Raw genomic sequence first — 22343 nt, 5'->3', positions numbered from 1 at the left:
CTCGGCACTTTCCTTCTTATACTTTGCAATCAATCTTCTATTCTTAAGCACACAAGGAACGCACAACTGAACAAAATCCATCCAGCCTCTTATAGCCAACAAAGCGGCCCGTTCGGGGCAAGGCGCTGCTGAAAGGTGTACTTTGTACGTTGGTGCCAAGCTTGCCTTGTAGCTTCAAGGTCTCTAATACGCGTTTGCAGTGACGCGCACATTGCTACACTCGTGTACCCTGTACCGCATGTATTCGGCGGATGCCTGATCTAGCTGTAAAGTCCCGGACTAAGCTTCGATTTCGATTTTCTCGATGCCCGCCTGGCACACTCAATTTCGGCCTCGTACAGCCCACGTTTCGCCAGCCCGCCTTCTCCGAGCCCACTCCAGTTTTCTCGTCGTTTGCAGCGTGGCCAACGGCGCCATCTTCACCGAAATCAGACAGTGCATTTACTGTACATATTATTTGCTGTGCTTCTCGCGAAATGCCTGCGCGCCTCGTCTAACCGGGGAACTGCATCGCGGAGCAGCCTCCTGCTATCCAGCTGTGCCGGTGCTGCATGTGTCCTCGTACAAGGATCCGGCTTGCCGTGATTGACTCTCGACGCCTCTTTCTGGGATGTTGGGGCAAAGGCGGTCTGGCCGCTGTCAGGGATATTCTGGGCTAGAGTCCTCAAAAGGCATCAGGCGCTACTGAAAGTGCCAGCTCCAACTAGCCACCTCCAAACCCTGGTCTGATACATACAGCGCATCTAGGAATGCTTCCGCGCCGTGCCATGCCATCCAAGTGCGTCGAACGAGCAAGGCTCTTTCTAGTTTGCTTCTCGCCAGGATTGCCTGTGCTGTCACACCACCAGCAGACACAGAAAAAGGTCTCAGGCTGTCACAAGCATGAGTTGATAGTAACAGCTGCAACGCATGAGGATGGGAGGGAGCAGCAGCAGCAACAGCAGCAGCAGGTCTCAAAAACTACCACTTCGCTCACAACGTGGTCCCTTAGAAAGGCCCCAGCTGCTGGGCAGTAGGATACTGCCAGCGTTTGAGTAGGTACCTGCTGGATGACCTTGGCAGAAGCGGCGCCACCATTTACTCTTGGTTAATTTGCAACGCTCTTCACAGGAAGTGGGCTAGAAGTCCAGCTGCATCGCTATAGGCCGCATGCTAGTACTAGGTGGTACTAGTGAGAGATTCATTGCAGGATGAAGCCATCAGCTCTTCGGATGCTTATTACGTGCTCGTCCAGATTACAAGCTGACAAGCAGCAGTGAGAGTAGGAGTCCTACGGCATTACTCATAGTTCCCGGCAGGAAGCAATTTCGTCCCCGTTCTATACTCCAGAAATGTCGTGCAGCTTTTTTTATAGAGGGACGATCCTCATCCGCCACGCGGGCCCAAAAGGGCCAAAAAGAGTCGTCAAATACGGATACAGCTCAACGCGTCTTTTCCTTTCATAGCACCGAGAGATGCAGAAGTAGCTTCGAACGCAATCTCTTCGGCATTTGATGCCTCTGTTGTGCGATTTCATCCAACTCCTGAAACAAGCCAGGTTGCTTAGAACGCTTCCTACCTAGCATCCAGCACGCAGTCGCTCTTTTTCCAGACGCTGAGCAGTTCTATGGCGGCAGAAGCATATGACAAATCGGTCGCGTTTGGTCACAACATGAGGAGAAAGCAATTGTAATAGAATTAATAAAAGCATGTGCTATCGGTTTGCCCAGCCATGCCTTGCATGTCTCACAAGTGAGGGAGAGAGAGAAGTAACAGCCAACAGGACTGACTTTTTGACGCGCTGACACAAAAACCGCTTGAACCTACAATCACATCTATAGGCGAGAGGAGTGGCCATTCTGAGTCATCCATCTAAAGTCACCGTTGGCGCCGCGCCGTCTTAGTTCCTGCAGCGCTTCCCAGGAGTTCCCAGGAGCAAAATGGAGGCGATGGCCATTCAAAAAGAAAGGAAAGACCTGGGGAATGAGGGTTATCTGGAGCGAGCCAGGGAGACTCAGCTCGCTGCGACCCTCCTTTACTTTTTGCTTCCTGCATTGTTCAGGGGAGCATGCCGTATCTCTCGAGGTACAGCGTCTGCTAAATTTCCAACATGCAGCCTGATGTCGCACCACTAAGATGACCCTTTTTTTCTCCAACCACAGGTCGCTATCAAGCTGCAGCAACTTCGCCCGAAATTGCGTGGCAGGTCAATTGGAATCTAGTCTCCCACCGTTCATCCGCACTTATCGAGGCGATGTCGCCTGGACTTGACTCCAATACGCCCCGGAGATCAGCGCCTATCCCCTCCGGCAGTGGCTCCAGAGCGCACTTAGCCAGGCCACAAATAGAAACACGCTGCATCGCCGCCTTCTGTCGCCTGTAGTGGGTGCCACACATCAGCCTAACGTCACTGCCCCTCCTCGCCAGTAGTTTACCAGAAGAGATGCTTATAGAACTTTGAGATCGAAATCAAGGGAATCAAGGGAATCGAAGGATGGGCTTTGGGAAACGCGCTTACACTATCAGGCAAACTAACCGCGAAAGTCTCAAGCGCTCGCTCTGCTAATAGGTTTATGCCAGGCAAGCTTTAGGCTCTGTCACACCGAGGCTATGCTAAAATGCAGGCCACCAAACATATGCCTGCGATTTGCAACACATCAGTGGAAAGGGTACCTATCAGGTACACAGCTAGAAATACTGCTACTACCGTAGTCATGTCTGGCAGACACAGGGAAAAGGTGTCTCAAACTGGGGCCTTATCTATTAACTCGAGCCTCCTATTAATGAATACTGTGCCTAGTACACAGAGAGTGTGCCCTCAGCGAGGTCGATGCTTAGGGTAGCCAGCCAAGTCATCAACGATGAGGGGTTCCGCTCACAACTCTCCCGGGCGAAGACTGTCACAATTCAGAATCCTACAGGCACATATGCGTCTAGCCGTCCACCAGGGAGTGACGGCGGTTATGACGGAAAAGGTACGCGGTTCGCATGGCTGCATATTCAACAAACATGCACCAGCGTCATGATTTCCACCCTTCTCATGTCATGCGGGTCTCCCCCACAATCTCTGCGTGTCTCTGCTCGTTTTGACTGCATACGCCTGCATGAGTGCGTGAGGGGAAGGCGAGGCGAGAAGCGGAGAGAGGATAGGAAGGCTCCGTCTGCTCTATCAAACTGCAGCTATCATTGTCCGCCTGCTCGTTGCAGAGCGCCTTGCCGCTGCATCTCTCCCACGTCAGACGAGAGCCCGGCCAAAGGGGACAGAGACTCGGGCCATGCCACAGCTCTGCAAAAGCAGCGGCAAACGTCTGCGTAAATCAAGCCCACATGCTAGCTATTACCGCCTTCTCTCTTTCAATCAGTCCCAGACACGTATCCCCAATGCCAGGTCACACATGCCCTCTACCGCTGACCGCGGAACATTGGCGGTGATGCCCTTCCCGGGTCACGATAGCTCGTTGATTGGGCATGGCCTTTACTAGCGACAAACTCACTGCTAGCATAGAGTCCTCTCCTACCTTGATTGCCAACCAGTGACAGCTCCGTCCAAGCCAGGCCAATGAGTAAACTCAGCCAGCCACAGCGCCGGAGAATGAGGCTAGCCAGTTAGAGACGAGACGAAGCCAAAGCAGGGATTCGGCTCGCGGATAGTGATTCAGCCAAGTACACACATCCGCCGCAGCGTTGCTCATTCTGACACTATACGTGGTAGGGAACTCTCATACTCGGCGGATGACTGATACCGAGCGTGCCTTGTCGGCATTTCCATCATACGCATTTGTCTCTATAGCGGCGTTATTGGCGCATTAGACCGATTCCATTGCTGGGACAACAAGCGGCATAGGTTGCCATCAAGGGAGAGTCCATGGGTGTGTCTTAGAAAATCCGAGAACCTGGCCATTGGAAGTTTCCACTTCTGCCGTCTCTGCCTGATTCATTGTAGGCATGATGTTACATGTTGTGCCTGGCGTTGGTCTGTCTCTGGCGGAGCTCTGACAAAGTGTCCACTGCGTTCAAGACACGGATACGATCATGGGAGTAGGACTATGGGTGCGGCCTCCTGCCATCATCTACTCGTTGCCATGTGGCTCGTCAAGTGCTTTACCACGGCGGTGAAAGCATTGCCTACCATATCAACGATGGCCCAGTTCCGAATAGCGAGTGAATAAGGATGAGCATACGTAGGTATCAGGGCTCCCCAGTGGGCGGATCTGCCTAGCAATTGGTTGCAGCCCAACTTCGTGACCTCCGGCTATCCTTGGCTAAAGCCTAAAGCTAAAGCGATAATAAGGCATGACTCAGCACGCCGTGTCTATTTCGAAACTGCTCAGCTATCGCACTACTGCCCGAATTCGGCATCGATTCGGATTCCTGCGTGAGTCTGTCTGGCTGCTGCTATGTATATGATCTTCTCATACTCGGTATATTATTGCCTTGCCGTGTTTTTTTCAAGAATACGGCGGTAACGATACCAGGAAATAGAGCAGCCCGGTGTAGCTTCGCACAAATCTGCTTAGATAGTGGAGCCCATAACAGCAAGGCATCGAAGACGACGTGTCAGTGACATTTGCTGACAGGGCTGGCAGTAAATGGAGAGAATATCGCTAGGTGGAAGAAAGGAGAGGAGACAGCTGGCTGCCTTTGCTTTCCCATTGGCCCATGGTGAGTTAATCGACGGCAATTCTGTGTGAAATCATATTTGGTGATTCGATACGCACTACTTGATACAGAGAGGTTCAATTGCAGCAAGACACGTAGAATGCAACGGCACTTCATTTTACTGCATACTGATGCCACCGCGACGCGAGGAATTTAGACGGAAGCATGGATATCGAGCGTGAATATCGCCGCGCCGAGGATTTCATTATTCTCCTCGTCCCCTTCGGTTCCGTTCATCTTCGTCTAGGGTAAGCTAAGAGGCTGCCTGGGTGGAATGGAAACTGTTACAGGCCACAAGTCGACTGATCCGTCGACTTCTCAGACGCTACGCCGCATGCCCTGCTAAATTTTAATACAAGGTATCTATCTTCGCTTCATACATATGTACATCTGAAATCATAAACAGTTCGCATGCTCACATGGCTGGATTTCTGCGGCGAGCGATGATCGGAGGCCCGACAAGAGGTGGCGAAGCATTGTGGCGCGTGAAACCAAACCGCCATTTTCTGCTCCATTTTGCTGCCCACTATCATCCACTACCGCAGGCAGCCATGGCAGCCATGTGATCGGATGACAGCCGAAATGCTCGACACCGCCGCCGCCGAACATGGATCGTGAGGAGCTGACCGAGACCAGGGAGATGACTCTTTGATGCTCTAGGTAACCTCCGAAAGAAAAAGAAGATTCTAGCATCCTAGATATGTACCAGGAACACCCTGGCTTGAAAGCGCGGCCTAAGACGAGATGATTCATCTCACGTAAACTAAGGCGCTATCATTCAGTCTATCGACTCCGTGTAACAGAACGGAATAGGCAGGACAAAGCAGTAAGAGGCAGAACTGGCCACATCAGCACCCTTTTTTTTTTTTTTTCAAGCGCAAATCCATTTAATTGACCTAGTAAACCACGGCGTTTCAGCCTACCATTTCCTTTGGCTCCTGATAAAATAAGCTACGTAACAGTATAAACGACTTCGATTATTCTCCCAAATTTTCTGATTCCGGCGACACAAGCTGAGAAAAGCCTCGTCACCTTTTCTCATGTCAACCCTTGACCGTAAACGCGCACAAACAAAATAGTACAGGAAGCGTCCGAGTGAATCGCGAAGCTGCTGTCTTGGCTGTCTAAGACGCCATGTAGGTGCTGGCATCGACACCCTCCTTGGGGAATTCGCTGTAAAGCAATAGAGTTAGTTGTCATTTTTCTTTAAAAAAATACATAATGCTTTAGACATTGGGAGGGGAGTTTGCTTACGGAAGAGCGACTTCGAATCGCTTCTCAATCTCCTTGAGGACCTCCTGATCTCCCTCGGTGCTCACAAAGGAAATAGCAAGACCCTTGGTACCGAATCGACCAGCACGTCCGACACGGTGGAGGTAGGAGCTGGCATCGCCAGGCAAGTCGTAGTTGATCGCCAGGTTGATTCGCTCAATGTCGATGCCACGTCCGAAGACGTCAGTGGCAACGCAGATACGCTTCTTGAACTCCTTGAACTCCTTGTAGCGGCGGATACTGTCCATATAGTTAGCAACTAGAATCCCTCAAACCTCGTCTGTCGCATCATAGGAGTCTTCTGAAAACTTACCGCTCCTCCTGGCTGACTCCAGAGTGGACAGCGATAGAAGGGAAGTTACACTCGCGGAGGAGCTTGTCCAGCTCGGTCGCGCGGACAGTGCTCTTGACAAAGATGATGACCTGGTTGAACTGAAGGTCGTCAAGAAGCTCATTCAGCTTTCGGTTCTTCTCGCGTTCCTCTAGCTTGATGTAGTACTGCTGGAGACCGTGGAGAGTGAGCTTGGTGTCTTCGTCGACATAGTGCTCTGTGGGATTCTGCATGAACTTGCGGCAGATGGGCTTGATGTTCTCGGCAAGCGTGGCGGAAAACATCATGACCTGCTTCTGCTGGGGGGTAGCGCGGAACACATCCTGCACGTCGGTACGCATATCTGTGTCGTGTTAAAACATAATTGTTACCTGGTAGTGAGATAGCACGTTGCGCTTACCGGGTTGGTCGAGCATCTTGTCACACTCGTCAAGAACGAAGATGCGGACGCTTCCGAGACGGAGAGCCTTGTCGCGGACCAGAGCCTTGAGACGACCGGGGGTACCGACAATGATGTGAGGGCAAGTGTCCTTGCCCTTGAGAGTCTCGACGTCGTTCTTGATGGGAGTACCGCCGTAGAAGACACCGGTCTTGATGTCAGGCATGTACTTGCTGAATCGGTTGTACTCGTCTCGGATCTGGTAGGCCAGCTCACGAGTGTGGCACATGACAACAACCGAGACCTCGCCATTAACGGGCTCGACTTGCTGAAGCGTGGCGAGGACAAAGACGGCAGTCTTTCCCAGACCAGACTTGGCCTGGCAGATGATGTCTCCACCAAGAAGAGCTTGGGGGATACATGTTTGTTGGACTGTCGATCGCGAGGAAGTTAGACTTTAGTGTACGTAACCAAGTGTAGCAACGAACGATGGGCAATATGCGTCAAGGTCCGTCCATCGTCGCAGCATAAACGTGATTTCTAGATGTATAAATTCGCAGCACAGGCTGGGATCTACTTTTCCTCAAGCCATCAAAGACAGAGAGGGGCTCTTACAGCCATTGTGATCCCAGCTGGCGATCGTCCGTCATGCCATAAGACACAAGGACTTGAATTTCTTGCTCTTCTGCTCCTCACAGCTTGGCTTGACTATCTCCAAAGCCTTATTTAGCAGCCCCCGTTCCCCGAGTGAATTCAAGGGACAGTTGAAATCTGTCCATGCAGTTCATACCGGCAAACTCGAGGAATCTGTACGAGCTGCCGCATTCGCCTTTCTTTTTCTTCACATTTTTTTTTGTGAATGCCACAAATTTCGGTCTTTGGAGAGTCTTTGTCATGCCAACTGCAGACGCCACATATACAACGATAGTGACCAGTTTAGTCGACTGCAGAGCCAACTATTATGATTCTTGGATCGATCATGCTTCCTTTTTTCTTCTCTTCCCCTCTCTCTCAACTATTTTGTGTGTCTTTGCTTGCGAGATGGACGGACGCTTGCTTTCAAGGAAAGGGGAACCATTTGTGATTGTATGGATTGACTTGGGATGGTGTTAGAATTTCAGGACTGACCCTCCGAAGGATGTTCGAAACCGCAATCTCCGATAGCACGCAGAAGCTCGGGCTTCAGCAAGAAATCGCGGAATCCAGTGGAGTGAATGCCGACGTAGCTGCCCTTCTTGTCGACAGCGCCGCTAGCAGCTGCCTCTCCCTTCTTTCCGTTAGAAGCGGCAGCGGCGGCGGTCTCGTTGGCGGCGCCAATCTCCTCATCGGAGTAGTCAATGAGATCCTCCTCGTGAGACATGTTGGAATTGATGGTCGGTGTGTAGAGGATCAAGCTGGTTTGCTCTGCGAGAGGCACTGACGAGTAGGGCGCGTCAGAAGCGATGGATGCGGCGAAAGAAAGAGAGAAAAAAGAAGGTAAAGAGAAGACCAAACAGGTAGACAAAGCCCAGGTTATCAGGCAGAGATAAGTCCGGGATGAAAGAAAAAACACAGACAATGGAAATTGGGTTGCAATGCCACAGGTACCGAAGAAACTCGTTCCGATGGCGGGTGTGAACGAGGGAAAGATGAGGCTGCTGTCAAAAAAGAGGGCGGAAGGGGAAGAAGCGAAGCGTGAGGCGCGATCTGAGTAAGCGGTGGTCCGTGCACGCAAAACAAGTAGCGGCACGTGATATGGACAAAGGCAAAGCAAAAAGCTAAATGAGTGTGAATTGTGCCGAGCACGGTAAAACTACACTGTATGACTGGGGATGAAAGCTTGAGAAGCTTGAATATTTCTGCTGTGTATATACGTGTGGAACTCTATAATACGACACCCTCTTCAGTGCTGCGCGTTTGTTGTCATGGCATGAGGTAATCATCTCCTTCTATACCTATAAAAAAAGATACACTTTCAAACATACCGGGGGAAAAGATGGCCAAGCAAAAGGGCAACGCTGGTATACAAAACCGGCACATTTACTCAAGGGCGTCATATCTTTATCAGGCGGCCAGTTATCTGGCAAACTGCGCTCACCAAACCAAGAAAACAACCAACACTGAAGATAGCCAGAATGACAAAAGAACAGACGAACTGTCTGGCGCGGCAGATGGCGATGGTTTCGCCCACAGCAACCAGGAACGCAAGGCAATAATAAACCTGTCCCACCAAGTCGTCTCAGACATGAGATCGGTGTCGCTGAAAGCTCAGATCCGGCAGAGCCCGGCCATCAAGCAGACCATCTGCAAATACTGTGACGCCGTTCAGATCGAGGGCAAGACGTGCCATTCTACTGTGGAGAATCTCAGCAAAGGCGGGAGAAAGCCCTGGGCGGATGTTCTCGTCACCCGGTGCGATACATGCGGAAACATGAAGCGGTATCCCATTGGCGCGCCGAGGCAGAAGAGAAAGTCGCTTCGAGCCCCTAGCACTCAAAAGAGAGCGAAAGGCAGTGCTGCTGCTTCAGAGCCTGTGTCTGCACCCGAGCTGCCAACTTGAAGAGACGACGGTGAAGTGATGGAGCACGCTTGTGTGATATCATGGCAATTTCTATGGAAACCTTTGCATAACCGCTGGGATGGACAAAAGCGGGCATAGCCCATATCTCATCTTCTAGGAAATACATAAAGACCAAGAAGAGACGCGCCCATAGCCTGTTTCCAAACTAAAGCCAAAGCTAGAAGCCAGAATCGGAAACTCATTGGATCTTAAGGCTTGGATGTTGCCTTGTGGACAAGGAGAATGAGATATCTGAAAAGATCCTAGGGGCGTCATGCTACTTGGCTTGGCGCAATGGGCGCTGAAGGACCATGGTAATATTTCTTCCTGGCTTCCCAAGCAAGGCAAACGGCATTCATGATGCTGAAAAGGCTGATTCAAGTTGGAGAAAACGGGCCTTCAGTCCTTAATACAAGACTGTCATTCCCGTCCCCTACGAGGTAGAAGAGTTCTTCGAATGTGAAGCGGACGCTCTTCTGTTATGAATGGTATACAGGGTCTCTAATGCTGCTGGAGAGTTAGATGAATGCATTTTGAATAAAAGATATATCATTAGTCGCTCAATAAATGCTAGCAGAACCCAAAATGTTTAAAAAGCATTGACCCGTTTAACTCGTAAATGCCATCCCGTAGCTCACAACCCTCTATAGTTCGTAACATGTTCTCTCACTGTTCCCTTTCGTAAAACAAACATCATCACTTCCCAGCCTCTTTCACACTTTCTTCTCCAAGTACTCTACTCGCAGCCATGAATCTGTTCACGGGTTAGCAACTCGCCTCTCAAATCTTTCTTAGTAAACAGCAAAAGAAAACTCACAGGCCGCCATGCCAGCTCCCCAGTCCCTTCATTGCTTCAGCCTGCACACTCGTCATCCTCAATAAATTCTCGGTATCTGATAGATTTTTTGACAACTGAGCCAACTGAGAGTGTAAATGCGTCTGCACACGTTTGATCAGTTAGCAGGAGAGGGCACGTTGACAATTATCGAGCTCTAGAAAAAAGAAGAAAAAAAAAAGAAGAAGAAGAAGAAGAAGAAGAAGAAGAAGAAGAAGAAGAAGAAGAAGAAGAAGAAGAAGAAGAAGAAGAAGAAGAAGAAGAAGAAGAAGAAGAAGAAGATTGCCAAATCAAACTCACCAGCTGTCTCGATTTCATCACGCTCCCACTTGTTGCGACGCTGCTCTGCCTGCTCAGACCCTGCGATCCGCCCGCATTTCGTGATGCCATTGCCTCTTCCCCTCTTCCCTCCTTTTCTGGCAAGGGTATTTTATGATGGAAATGCAAACCCACTTGCTCAAATAAAGACAGTTTGTCCTTTTCTTCTTTCGTATTTAATCTTTACGTTGGTCCAAATAGCTTCGTCTTGGACGCGTAGATGGAAAGATTGCAGCCAAGATGGATGTTGATGTTCCCGCCGCGCCAACTCACGTGATCAATTGAAGTGCTGCGATTCTATAAATCACCGTCTGCCTACTGTACAGCTCACGATCAAATAAAGCAATTCATACCATCACTTCACAGTTGGAAAGGACATTCTCTTTCAAAAAAATAAATAAAGACGTGTTTTGTATGAATCAACATGCCGTATTATATTTGGACTACCTTGAGAACAATGCCGCCCATATCTTTTCCCATCATTAAACGCTATTTGCCCTGCCAGTCTATATCTTTATTGTGTGTTCAACTATCAATTATTCAAGCATTCTGCCGCCGCTGGCATGACGATTTTCACATCATATCGAGTTCCAATCAATCCGTGGCTTGTCAAATGTCCGGCGTTGCACGGCATGACCAGCACCGCCCTCGATCCATCACCGTCTTGCGATGTTTAGGCTTTCCCGACTGACCGTGGCCGATTGGTTCCTCAAAAAGGATAAAGAAAAAGTGGCGGAGCGGTGCCGAAGTAAAAATAGAACAAAGAAAAAAAAAAAACAAAAGAAAAAACAAAACTCAACACCCAAAGAATCTAAAATGCTGTGTGATGCGCACCAAAAAAAGAAAAAGAAAAGAAAAAGGAATGCCGTGGTAGCTCAGCCCCTTTTCGCGAGGCTTTTTCCAAAACTCAGGCTGAGGCTGATTAAAAAAAAAAAGGTATATAACCCAGGGTCGTCAAAATGTGCGCCTGGGGCTGTTCGTGTTTCTTTTTTGAATGAATTAATATCGACGTAAAGAGCCAGTCTAGCGAGGACACTGATAATGTCATATGCATCCTAGCATGACCAATGGCTGTCTTTAGTTTCGTTTCCACATGTACATATATGTGACTTGATAGCCCACCCAAGTTCAAAAAGCGCCAGTATCGAACAATAGTCCAAAGTGATCCAAACAGTCGAATTTGCGATAGTTAGACTACGCTGCCGATATGTTGCTGTATGAGATAGAGAGGGTTGATTGCTTTCCGACAAGGAAGGATTGTAAGCCAAACAAACCCGTCGATTATTGCTTCTTTATACATTGTAAAATCGGTTGATGAGTGCATACAACGTAACAGATAACGTCCACAGAGACGCAGAATAACGCATCTTCATCGATGTCGTGCGAAGGATGATCTATAGAGAGGAAGAGTCGGAGAGAGAGAAATGAGATGGAAGGAGAGGAAGAAAAAGGAGAGATTAATGTGCCGTGTACGGATTTCATGTAAACGTTCCATGAGGCCGAGGCAATGAGTTGATGGTCATATCAGCCTGTTGCTTTTGCTTCATGGCCCCCCGTCATCGCCGCCGCTATCGTTGTTGTTGAAGACTCCCTTGGCTGCTGCGAGTCGATCGTTCGGAGCTCAAGTCACCACTACCCGCGCTAGCGCTTGCACTACCAGTCAGACTACGATCGTTTCTAGATTTGGGGGGATTGAAAGAGCTTACCCCGATTTGCTGTTCAACTTGCTGAGGTGCAATCCCATTGCCTGGTCCCGGGGGAAACCGAGGGCCTGGTTGCCGAGCGCCATTAGGTGGTGATGGCTGGCCATTTGCTGGTCCGAACCCATTTGGCGGCGAAGGCCTGCCGTTCCCACCTCGCATTGACGGGCTGTATTGATTTCCAGGCGAATGGCTAGTTCGACGAGGGTAGCCACCTGTCATAGTCATGGTGTGTCCACTCACAGGGCCGCCGAACTGCATCTCATCCATCCGAGAGGCAGTCAAAGAGTTGGCACGAGAGCTAGCGCCCATTGCACCACGATCAACAGCCCCGTATCGATTCGAAGTAAAGCTCAGCAGAGGATCGTCCAAGATGTTGTCATTCAGCGTGGGCATTTGGCTTATTTGACTCATTTGGCTCGAACGATGGCGACCAAAGGGTCGAAACCGACTGCCTTTGGATGACGGTCCGTCTCCTTCGGGGTTTCGTCGCATCTGGGACGGAGGTGGGCCAGGCATCTTGCGGTTTTTCTTGGAGGTGACGCTCATCATGTCGAAATTATCAGGGTCTATAACAGGAACGTTGGCGGCCATGGATGGATCGAAATAATCGTCGTCATCGTCGTCATCGTCAAATCCGCCCCTGGAAGGTGGTGGACCGCGACGAGAGGGGGGCGCAGAAGGCTGAGGAGGACCGCGCCTCATCCGCATCTCCTGCTCTCTCAAAGCCAACTCTCGTTGGCGTATTTGCAGTTCCCTCTCTCTGAGAGCCATATCTGAGTTGTCGGTCCCAAATGACGGCTCTTGGCCCTCTGGGATATCGTCGTACAGGACAAGATGGGAGAATTCTTCCAAATCATTGCCATCCATCGAGCCACGTCGAGATGCTGCACGAGAACCTCCGCCATTCATTTGAGGTGGTGGCCTTCCGTAGCCATTAGGTCCACCATTTGCCATAGGTGGAGGCCTACGCATTCCTCCCGCATTGCTGAAATTGGACGATGCCCTAGGCCGTGGTTGACGAGGTGGCATTCCGTTGCCATTGGGCATCATGGGGCGGAAGCCAGCTTGAGAAGGTCCCCGAGGAGGAAGCGGTGATACATTGTTAGGTGAGCCAGGTGCTGCGTCTTTCGGCCGGTTACGGTTGACAATGTTGAGGTTGTGGAGGATGGCGTAGAGGGTTTCAATTCGAGGAACGGGGACTCGGGCCTCGCGGGCGAGCCTTATCGGCGATCCGAGGTATGTTTCAACTTCCATGGGCCGCCTGGCAACATAATCCTGCCACATGATGCTTTCGGCCTGATTTGGCTTCAACATGTCATCCATGGTCAGTTGCTTGAAGTTGGGCGCAAACTTGCAGCCGTTAGCCTCAGCCAGGCGCAAGAGTTCGTCAATGACATCGGAGATCATATCCTTTACGCCCACTTTCTCCAAAAGCGCTACATGATTAGATGTTTCGAATATTACACTGACGGGGTGGAAAGCAATGGGCCTGTGCGCGTGTTACTCTGTCAGCCAACCCAAGGAAACCTCCAGCTGTCTCAAGAAAGCTGACGACGACTTACCCAATTACTCTCTCATATTGCTGTTGCCGAATGTTGGGGGATACTTGGCTATTCACCTGGCCGGAGCTAAGCGTCATGGATATAGCTTGGGCCATGTCTTCTTGGATAGACTGTGGAATGGTGGTATTCCGACTGGCCGCTCCGATCCAAACATCTGTTGAACCTTTGTGCTCAAACTCGCTCTGGCCAAGCTGGTTGAGCTCGGCTCCGGAGACAAGTGATAGGACGACATTGGTCGGGAAGCGTTCCTCAATTGCGCTCTCGATTCCAAGGGTGTGAGTGGTGTTGACAAGAATACAAGTGTGCTGAGGAGTCACAACGGAATCGATAACGGCGGCGAGATCGTACACGTCGGGAAGGGCCTTTACACAAAGGATGACGTAATCGAAGGGGCCGTCTCGGTTTCCAGCAGCATCTTCTGGGTTTCGGACAACTGAGGAAGAGGAACGGGCGTCAGTACGTTTGTTCATTATTCCACCTCGCGAGTGACGGGGGCGCATCATCATAGCTTACCATGCCGGGGTTTAAAACGCTCATTCCCAAAGGTTTGTGACCTGCAATGGCGGATGTTAGGAAGGAACAGGTAAGGATCGAGGGCCGTCCATAATGGCTACGTACTTGAAAGAGATGCCATACTGAGAGACGTGCTCAAAACCTGATTTCCATACCAGCGTGACGTCGCAGGCGTTGGTAGCCTGGAGTCTCCACGACAGGAAGGCCGAGACGGGATTGCCTCCAACTGAGCATACGCGCATTAGCTGATCACTCATAACGAATGGTAGGATCCAGGGCGCTGCATCTAACAGGCCGCTTTGTCTGCGAGGGAAGGACTCGAGGCTGAGGATCTGGGAGAGGACGGGCAGAAGGAAAAAAAAGAGGGACAAGAAGTTGGAATCAATGGGGAGGAATTGTTTGGGCCAAGCGAGGCTTAGGAAGAAAAGAATAAACTTGGAGAAAGGACACTAAAAGTTTGGGACGGGCAAAGTGCCAGGGTGGATATTTCAAGTACAGGAATCGGGGCGTGTCTGTGAGAAGCGGCATGGGGGTGGGATGACAAACCTGATAGAGTCTTGAGACGGGGCGTCTTGGGTGCCATTATTTTGTTGGAACCCAATGGGGATTAGTGAAGTGGCTAAGATCTGGGAAATGGGAGGGCAGCGGCCTCTCACGATGGCCGTGTGGCCGAAGTCCCACGACGCGCGAGCAGGCGGGAAGGGGTTATCCTTGTCAGCGGACCAGAACAGTTATATCCGTATGTATGTACGGTAAAAGAAGCGTAACCGTCTCTAGAGCGGGCTAACTGGCGCAATGTGCATATAGCAATTGGTCGATATCGCGGTCGCAAGCAAATGCTATGTCAACTCGCCTGTGGGATAGCTGGAGCTGACTCGGGAGACGAAGTGGACCGTTTCAAATCGTGTGCCGGCCTCAGTTCGATTTGAGGGCTCTGAATGCGGGATAGCGGTAGCTGAGTTGTGAAGAAGACGATATTGGGGGAAAAAGCGATAGAGGCAAAGCAAGCTCTAACTCAGAGGCAGCATAACTAGTGACTCAATGTTAGAAAAAAAAAAAAATCTTGTGAAGAGACTTTGAACAAGCATGCAGCTGGCTGATTGGGTATTCTTTTTTTTTTCTTCTCTCTTTTGGGGGCGTGGGATAGGGGCAGGTGGGTTGCTTACAGCAACGGGTGGCAGATAACGAAGGGCAACGAGCAACTCAGGCCTTGTTCACAAGGTGTGAAGGGCCCGGGGATGGTGGGACGAGAGGGCTGAAGAGATAAGTGGACGGATGGGAAATTATCTGGGGTTTTCTGTAGGACAGACGTGTGCGTGGGCGGAGTCGAGGCGAGTCGAGGCGAATAAGAATTAAGCATACATGGACAGCAGCCGCGCGCTGGTTTGGTTTGCTTCTCGAATAATGAACTCCAAAAAAAGAAAAGAAACAATTAGCCTCGGATGGGGCGTGTTATTCGGATAGCCGATCGGAATTATTTGCTGCGTAAGAGAGACTGGACGGCGATGCTCTTGTCTGGCTGCCTGTACGCGAAACGACCGACAGGGTGCATGAGCGAGCGTTGGATGGAGACGGCGCGCCAGGGAGAAAGCAAATGGCCCGGCTGGTGCGTTGTACGCGGCAGACCCCAGCCCAGCTGAAAGAGGAGATGGTATGTTCGTAGGAGCGGATTCGAATTAGTCGCGGATGGTAAATAGCTGAGGTGGCGGAGAAACCGGCAAGTTAGCAAGATGGAAGCTAAAAAAAAAAAAAAGAGAGAGCTCCAGGCAGGTCGATCAGCGGAAGGGGAGAGGGAGAGAGGCTTGGGCTGGCTGATGGCTGAGGCCTGGCCAGGCACTCGCTGGCCTTCAGCGCTCAATGGCTGCAGAGGCCCGCCGTTCCGTGCTCCCGGAGCTCCCTGCGGCGCCGTGGCCCCAACAATGGAGCCCTTAAAGTGGCCTGGACTGTCGATGCCGATGATACGTGGAAAGGGTTGTGGCGCAGACCAAGACAGAGTTTTTCTTTTCACTTGTTTTCAGGGGGGGATGTTTGAGGAGAAGAGGAAAAGGAAGGCAAGGGAAGGGCAAAGGAAAGAAAAATAAATCAGAGGAGGAGAGAAAGCCACTCTGCAGATGGCATGAAATAGTGATACTGGTATCAGGATTCAGTATCACTACCTGGAGGGAGAGAAGACGAGTGCATGCGAAGCCGGCCAAATGGTACGACTTGATGGCATGTACGTGCTCCATATCTATGTGCAGTGTGCAGTGTGCAGGTATGGTAGTACACTATGTATTCCTACATTTTACCTGCGATAGCACGCGGCACCCAGCACCTGGAGCTCCAGAGCGTTGTTGACCACTTACCTGGCAAAAGGGTCGAACAATGAGGCCAAGAACCCTCACTGTCTTTGCTGGATATTCCAAGACCGGGAATGCTTGCACAGGTCTCGTACGTTTGCGTGTTGCGGAGCCCTCGGCGGCGTAGAACTGGAGGCTAGCGCAAAGCGAGCATTCCAGCGTGCCTCGGGAGCGGCGGTGTCCAGGGGTGGCCAGGCGGATTCCCCTTGGCTTGGGATTGCGATCCCCTATTTCCTCTTATTTTAGTTCCCAATGCCCACTGGCAGCACCCAAACGCCAAGGCACCAAGCGAGTGCCACACAGAAACAAGAATATCGAGACAAGCTAATGAAACGTGAACTCCGCAGCGCGTACGTACGGATGTGCACCTATGTGGTGGTTGGTTGGTTGGTTGGTTTTGCGAAACTGGCTCGAGGGCTGTTAGGGCTGGCCCAAACCTCTGTAAGGTAGGGAGACAGGAGTACTTGTTTGTGTAGTAGTTCGTAGCACTACAGCAGAGGTACTGCAGGTACTAGACTGAGAAGTCGGATCCTCAAGTCACCACGGCGGTGGCTGTACCTTGCTACATATGCTGTGCCGGGCGTCGATAAGGCACTGAAACTGTGCAGAGGACATATTAGGCAATCAATCCATCCAAGGGTGGGGCATCGCCAACGCACAGCTGCTCCTGTGCTCGTTAAAGTATCTGTTTTAAGACGCTTTTCGTAAGGGCACATGAGTTCGATATCGCTCAGAGAGAGCCTGTCAGCGCGCAGTGACAAGAGCCCAGGCCGCGCGCGAGAGAGAGAGAGCCGCCCTTAGCACGTATCGTGACATCAGCCGCCCTCGGCAATGCGGACAATAGCGGCAGGCGCTAGAAAAGCCCTGCTGGGGAATGAATGAATGAATGAATGAGTGAGTGAACGAATGAGAGGGCGGGGAGCAGAGAGGGAGAAGGGCAAGAGGAGGTGATGACGACGAGGGAAAGGGAGAAGAGAGAGTACTTTTTTTTTTTTTTTTTTTTTTTTTTTTTTTTTTTTTTTTTTTTTTACGAGTGCGAAGATTGGGCTGGAAAGACAAAGCGAAAAAGCTAATAAGCGCATAGAAATGATGATTGAATACGAGCTTTGTTAGTGAGATTGATACGAGGTTCATGTGCATGGCTCCAAGCGCTGAAGATTTGCTGGCGCAAGCGCTCCTAACAGCGTTGCATAACGGGGTATCGTTGCTTGGCGTTGAGCGCCTTGTGAAAAAAAAAAAAAAAAAAAAGAAAAAAAAATTGAGTGATACACTGCATGCGAACATCTCATTATCTGATTGATAACTATCTGGTGACATTCATATAATAGCAACTGCTTATCATTGAAGCTCAATGGTGTGCCCTTAAGGTGGCTGTATAGACTCTGCTCTGGCATCTCCTTACATACAGGTACAAAGCCACTCGGCGCTGACCAATTACCGGCTTTCACAGCTGCCAAGTCGGGATGCAATGCAACCAACTGTTAAACGAGTGTATCTTACTCCATACATTTGCTCCTAATTTGCATCCCGTCCAATCCTACAAGCACTAGGTATGTTGATAAATAATACGCTGTGTGCGTATTGGCTACGAATTGACTTTTGCTAGCACCTGGCCGGGAGAGGTCACTATGGCGCAGCGGCCGCTAGCGCCATACCGCGCAGATGGCTGGTTATACTGCTTTTGGCTGTACTCCCGCCACACCACACGGGCTTGGTGACGACCATTCCAGCGACGGCCCGCTCACTCCAACGAGAGAGAGAGGGAGGAAAAAAAAAAAAAAAAAAAAAAAAAAAAAAAAAAATTCTAAGCCTGCCATACAAAGTCCGTTCAAAAATTACAGGTACAAGGCAAAGGTGCCGGGAGCCTAAAGCGGAGCACGCCTATTAGGTTGGTACGCTTGCTGTTACTAGCACTGAATACTACCACTTTAGGAGGTGTTGAGAGCTCTTAAGCACGCAAAACAGAACATGCTATTCGCATTCGTGTGCCATTTTACATGCCACAGGAGAGAATCTACTTGTATGCACGCGCTTGTATCAAATTTATTCCCTGCTCGACGAATTCGTCAGCAGTCTGCTTCGCAGTCTTGACAACCCCGGCGCTATTCATCAGGGCCTGCCTTGTCCGTAAGACGGGATAAACTCTCCAAGATTGCAATCTTCTTTCTTTTTTTCTTCGAGTCAGATTCTTGACGAATTGGAGCCTCATACATCCCTGTCCGTTGGGCGACCCCCCTTGTTCTCTGGAGCAGTTGCTTGTATGTATGTACATACAAGTAGGTATGTACTTGGCGTCAACAGAAGATGCTGGCTGGCAAGCCCTAATAGTAGAAGCTTTTCATAGTATGGAGCATGGATACTACCTAGTGCATTAGGGCGCTTCGTCCCTCGCTTTTCTCTCTTCCCTCTTCACTTTTCCATGGGTCTAAAAAGCTCCGAACCCCGTTTCTCATTGCGTTTTCTTCGGTACTACTAAGGCGGAGTGGGGGCCTTTCACGGAGCAGCCGGAAGAAGCTCCCACCATGTTGATTCACATGCCGCCTTCGGCCATCCCCAAGGAGAGGAAAGCAAAAGAGAAGAAAGAAATTTCATGTGCAAACATAATTGTGGTAGCAGTGCCGAAGCAGCAGTAACAGTTGGACAGCAGCGCAATATCACAGTCTTGACTTCTCCTGAGCTGATACCTATCACACTCCCATGTGAGCTGTATAACTACGGAAAAATGCTAAATGCCAATTTGCCAGTATATTCTTCTTCTTCTTCTTCTTCTTCTCATGCCTTTAAGCCATAACTTTAGGATATTGGCCAGCAAGTAAACCTACTTTAAACTACAAAATTCAAATTTTGTTTTCTTGCTGCTATTTCTGGACAAGTCAAGCGACAAGTTTCCATACAAGCTCCTCGGTGAACAGCCACGATGCATAACATGTTCCTGTACCTGGCACTATTGGCCATCCGCAGCGCTGCCCTGTCCCCGCACTAAACCTTGGCAGAGGAAATTGCCGTTGCAACAGACGTGCATTAGCCTGGAATTCGTCAGCTGTCTAGGTACAGAGCACGGCATCATACTGCGGACCACTCAAGTCAGAGTTTCCCATTAGTACTACCTTATCCATAGCTCTAGTACTTATCTTAGTAGGCACCTAGAGGCACCCTAGGTAAGACTGCTATAGGTACCTGCTGTATGCTGCAGGAGCTACGCCACCTGTGCCTGTGTCCTGTAGCCGTTTCATTAAACTGCAACAGCCGTGCGCAAGATGCTTCCGAGGCTGTTGATAAGGGGACAACTGTAACTGCACTGCAGCTGCACCCTTATCAGGCCTGATACAGGCCAATGGGATTTAACTGCTATAAAGTATATGCGGCAAAGAAACACGTCTCGTGCAAAACCTAAACTTTGAGTCGCTTGCTATAGCTCTATGATATCAAGAGGCATGGCAGATAAGAAGTGTTAAAAAAATAAGTCTATATAATATACTGTATGAACTTATCTTCGTGGTATTCAACAAAATGAGACCTGGTACCTATTTAGAAAAAAGAGTCTCTGGACGAGGATATAACGCCAGAGGTCGTAAACAAGCTACTTCCTGCCATCGACGATTATAACAAGAGTTTCTACATACTATCAAAGAGCTTGAAGCCGATAATTGTTCAAAAACTCAAGGACCAAGCCTGCATAGGCGACCAATAGCAATGTTCAAAGACGCTCTCGTACAACAATGCCACAACGTCAATGCGATGGTCCAGTCAACTTTTGTCTTTCTTTTACTCAATTGGAGGCATAGAGATATAAGTGTTTGTTGCTCATATCTATTATTGTCGTTGATAGCACCATAACTCGGTTTCACCGAGACTTTAAACCATTTACGTCTATTGCTGAGACGACTGCCCTCGGCGTACATGCATGCATAGCCACTCGAGTAGGTAGATGAGTTGAGAACATCACGACTGAGTCACTAATCCGCCGCCCTCTGAGCTTTCCTATGCTGGACTGTGGGCCGGGAATTACTAAGGTACATCTGCTTTTAATTAACATTTAAATATACCCAGATACTTAAATACCTGAGGTAGAAACACTTCGATGCTGCATTGTCAAATGTACGGCAAGTGCTCCCCGCCGCCACTGCTAGTGCTAGTAGCATTTGCTTAGATCGATTCGACCCGGCAACTGCTGTGCAAAACAGGCAAAGCCTTCCACGACACACGACACCCCCCCTTGAAATTTTCGACTTTGCACGCTTTTGACAGCACTCCTTGGACCAGTTTTTATGGAGCTTCCACTCAACCTGATACAGGCTACGGGAGCAAAGTCGCCGGCCGGCTGCCTCTTGTGTGTTTTCGGCTAAGTTATTTTTATCGCCATGACGTCGTCTTGACATACGTACTGAGCGGCGCAGGCAAATGCAGCACGAAATATGAGATGGGATTGTGGGAATGCACAGCCGCTTTCCCATCTCCTGTCGCTAGTGCGAGTCTTGGACAGGGGACGCAGCTGATGCGACTAGGCATCGTCCTTTGCTTGGAGTATTTCTCGTTCAAAATACGAATTACGGCATCCTACGCGTACCTCCGCTGCAGAGCAGCGGAGCAGCCACGGCACTTCGAGGACTCTGCCCTCGCTCATTGGCGGCTTGTGTGTATTGCAGAATACAGAGAGCTGTGGCCCTCGTATGGAAGAAGATGCATAATATTACTACTAGGTACTCCTAGTCCTCGGCATATCAGTCGGAAGTCTCCCGCCTCGTATACGCCAATACTGCCCCATGGGGGGCTGCTCGGGATGGACCGTTGGGTGAGGCTATTGGCAGGCGCTTGACGCCACAAAGAAACCTATGAAGAGCCTGTGCTGCGATATCACATAATGTTCTCTAGGGACAGTCAAGAGAGTAGGCAACACAAGGACTAAGAAGTGGCTCCCAATTGACAATCTCCAACCAATCATACATGTCCCTGTCAATTGCTGCTAACAATTTGGATAGATAGGATGGCTATGAGCTGTAGCTGCTATACTTGATGCTCCCCGGTAACACTACTTGGAAGATAGCGACACTGCCACGGGGTTGCAGTATCATACCTGGAGCAGAGCATTCTGTATGTCCCACACACGTGTGTGGATGTGCTCTTAATCTTGGTAATTGACCATCTTGGCCTCATGGCTCTCCCCCTGAAAGGACCCAATGAGAAAAGCGGCTCCCCCTGTCGATCATCTGGGGGCATGCACTTCGAGGGCCCAAGCCACCCTTTGTGACCCATCGACCTGTGTGTTGGCCCGTGTTCGATCTGATTCTGCGATTGGCCGATACCCAGGCGAGATACCTCCTCAGTGGTAGACCTTCAACACAATAGGTACTTTGTACTCTGTATAGAGTGTAGAACATCGTCTCGTTATCGACAGTACCTCCGAAAACCATTGTGACGCAGTTTATCTGAAGCCCGTTGCGAAGTTACGGCACACATGTAGCGTTCTCTAGTGGCATTGTTCCTGGACACACATCCTATTATCCTAGGACTGGCCTTTGCGAAAGACGTTGCTGTTGCATGCACGTAATGCTTCAGCTGGCTGAGTTCTCGCCTGGTATTGAAAGGTGCTATAGGGCAAAAGAGCCTTTTGTCTTGGAGAATCGCATCTCTAACGCCATCGATGGATATTCTCACTATTATGGAAGCTCTTATGGCCCCTATCAGCCTCTTTGAGTGATAACGCCATTTTCTATGTTTCTATCAACCTTTCTAATGACTAACAACAAATATTCATCTATCCATTGATGCCTAGCAGTCACTTTGAACTGGCAATACGTCTTGTTTTCTATTTTCAACTTTTTCTTCTAGTTTCCTACTTCCACAGCTCAAACATATCTTTGTTTAGGATGGCTGCTTTGTTTCTTGCTTACCCATGTGACACCCTGATATCGTC

At 49.9% G+C, this 22343-nt stretch overlaps 6 protein-coding genes across 8 annotated transcripts; 1 reads left to right on the top strand and 5 right to left on the bottom strand.

The window, feature by feature from the left end:
- Positions 1 to 5034: 5034 nt before the first annotated feature.
- TrAFT101_000779 (uncharacterized protein) lies at positions 5035 to 5391 on the bottom strand (the record flags this gene model as incomplete). The annotated part of the gene is made up of 1 exon (XM_066126146.1): positions 5035 to 5391. One exon carries the CDS (start codon positions 5389 to 5391, stop codon positions 5035 to 5037), a length of 357 nt encoding a protein of 118 aa, XP_065982245.1.
- Positions 5392 to 5762: 371 nt separating this feature from the next.
- Positions 5763 to 7980, bottom strand: SUB2 (Suppressor of the cold-sensitive snRNP biogenesis mutant brr1-1; the record flags this gene model as incomplete). Its single annotated transcript, XM_024906309.2, has 5 exons — positions 5763 to 5811; positions 5893 to 6150; positions 6224 to 6584; positions 6642 to 7052; positions 7749 to 7980. 5 exons carry the CDS (start codon positions 7978 to 7980, stop codon positions 5763 to 5765), a joined length of 1311 nt encoding a protein of 436 aa, XP_024765000.1.
- Positions 7981 to 8497: 517 nt separating this feature from the next.
- On the top strand, positions 8498 to 9720 carry TrAFT101_000777 (uncharacterized protein). Its single transcript, XM_024899253.2, has one exon. It carries the CDS (start codon positions 8596 to 8598, stop codon positions 9157 to 9159), a length of 564 nt encoding a protein of 187 aa, XP_024764999.1. The 5' UTR covers positions 8498 to 8595; the 3' UTR covers positions 9160 to 9720.
- On the bottom strand, positions 9681 to 10504 carry TrAFT101_000776 (uncharacterized protein). Its single transcript, XM_024899204.2, has 3 exons — positions 10295 to 10504; positions 9977 to 10098; positions 9681 to 9913 (listed from the first exon to the last, which is right to left on the bottom strand). Exons 1-3 carry the CDS (start codon positions 10382 to 10384, stop codon positions 9856 to 9858), a joined length of 270 nt encoding a protein of 89 aa, XP_024764998.1. The 5' UTR covers positions 10385 to 10504; the 3' UTR covers positions 9681 to 9855.
- Positions 10505 to 10698: 194 nt separating this feature from the next.
- On the bottom strand, positions 10699 to 16114 carry TrAFT101_000775 (uncharacterized protein). Of its 3 annotated transcripts, XM_066126145.1 has the most exons (7): positions 15453 to 16114; positions 14637 to 15120; positions 14196 to 14316; positions 14091 to 14131; positions 13578 to 14010; positions 12019 to 13504; positions 10699 to 11953 (listed from the first exon to the last, which is right to left on the bottom strand). In XM_066126145.1, exons 2-7 carry the CDS (start codon positions 14671 to 14673, stop codon positions 11945 to 11947), a joined length of 2127 nt encoding a protein of 708 aa, XP_065982243.1. In that variant the 5' UTR covers positions 14674 to 15120; positions 15453 to 16114; the 3' UTR covers positions 10699 to 11944. The 3 variants fall into 3 exon arrangements, with proteins under 3 accessions (XP_065982243.1, XP_065982244.1, XP_024764996.1); XM_066126144.1 differs by lacking the exons at positions 14637 to 15120; positions 15453 to 16114 and having other exon boundaries at positions 10699 to 11959; positions 14196 to 14627; XM_024899221.2 differs by lacking the exons at positions 14637 to 15120; positions 15453 to 16114 and having other exon boundaries at positions 10699 to 13504; positions 14196 to 14627.
- On the bottom strand, positions 15106 to 17718 carry TrAFT101_000774 (uncharacterized protein; the record flags this gene model as incomplete). The annotated part of the gene is made up of 3 exons (XM_066126143.1): positions 15106 to 15120; positions 16436 to 16656; positions 17712 to 17718. The coding sequence occupies 3 exons, from the start codon at positions 17716 to 17718 to the stop codon at positions 15106 to 15108; spliced, it is 243 nt and encodes an 80-aa protein (XP_065982242.1).
- Positions 17719 to 22343: the final 4625 nt, after the last annotated feature.

This window comes from Trichoderma asperellum, chromosome 1 (assembly GCF_020647865.1).
Source record: "Trichoderma asperellum chromosome 1, complete sequence".
Classification (NCBI taxonomy): Eukaryota; Fungi; Ascomycota; class Sordariomycetes; order Hypocreales; family Hypocreaceae; genus Trichoderma; species Trichoderma asperellum.
The sequence above is the reverse complement of the archived record's forward strand: the minus strand, read 5'-3'. Positions and strand labels throughout refer to the sequence as shown.

Excerpts from the sequence above, each read along its gene's own strand:
- TrAFT101_000777 (XM_024899253.2), top strand. The coding sequence starts at position 8,596 with ATGGCCAAGCAAAAGGGCAACGCTGGTATACAAAACCGGCACATTTAC.
- TrAFT101_000776 (XM_024899204.2), bottom strand. The coding sequence starts at position 10,384 with ATGGCATCACGAAATGCGGGCGGATCGCAGGGTCTGAGCAGGCAGAGC. Across the intron at positions 10,099-10,294 it reads TGATGAAATCGAGACAGCTG|ACGCATTTACACTCTCAGTT; the intron begins GTGAGTTTGATT and ends AAACGTGTGCAG. Across the intron at positions 9,914-9,976 it reads GGGAGCTGGCATGGCGGCCT|ATTCATGGCTGCGAGTAGAG; the intron begins GTGAGTTTTCTT and ends ACCCGTGAACAG.
- TrAFT101_000775 (XM_024899221.2), bottom strand. The coding sequence starts at position 14,347 with ATGAGTGATCAGCTAATGCGCGTATGCTCAGTTGGAGGCAATCCCGTC. Across the intron at positions 14,011-14,090 it reads GCGTTTTAAACCCCGGCATG|TTGTCCGAAACCCAGAAGAT; the intron begins GTAAGCTATGAT and ends CCTCTTCCTCAG. Across the intron at positions 13,505-13,577 it reads CAATATGAGAGAGTAATTGG|GCCCATTGCTTTCCACCCCG; the intron begins GTAAGTCGTCGT and ends ACACGCGCACAG.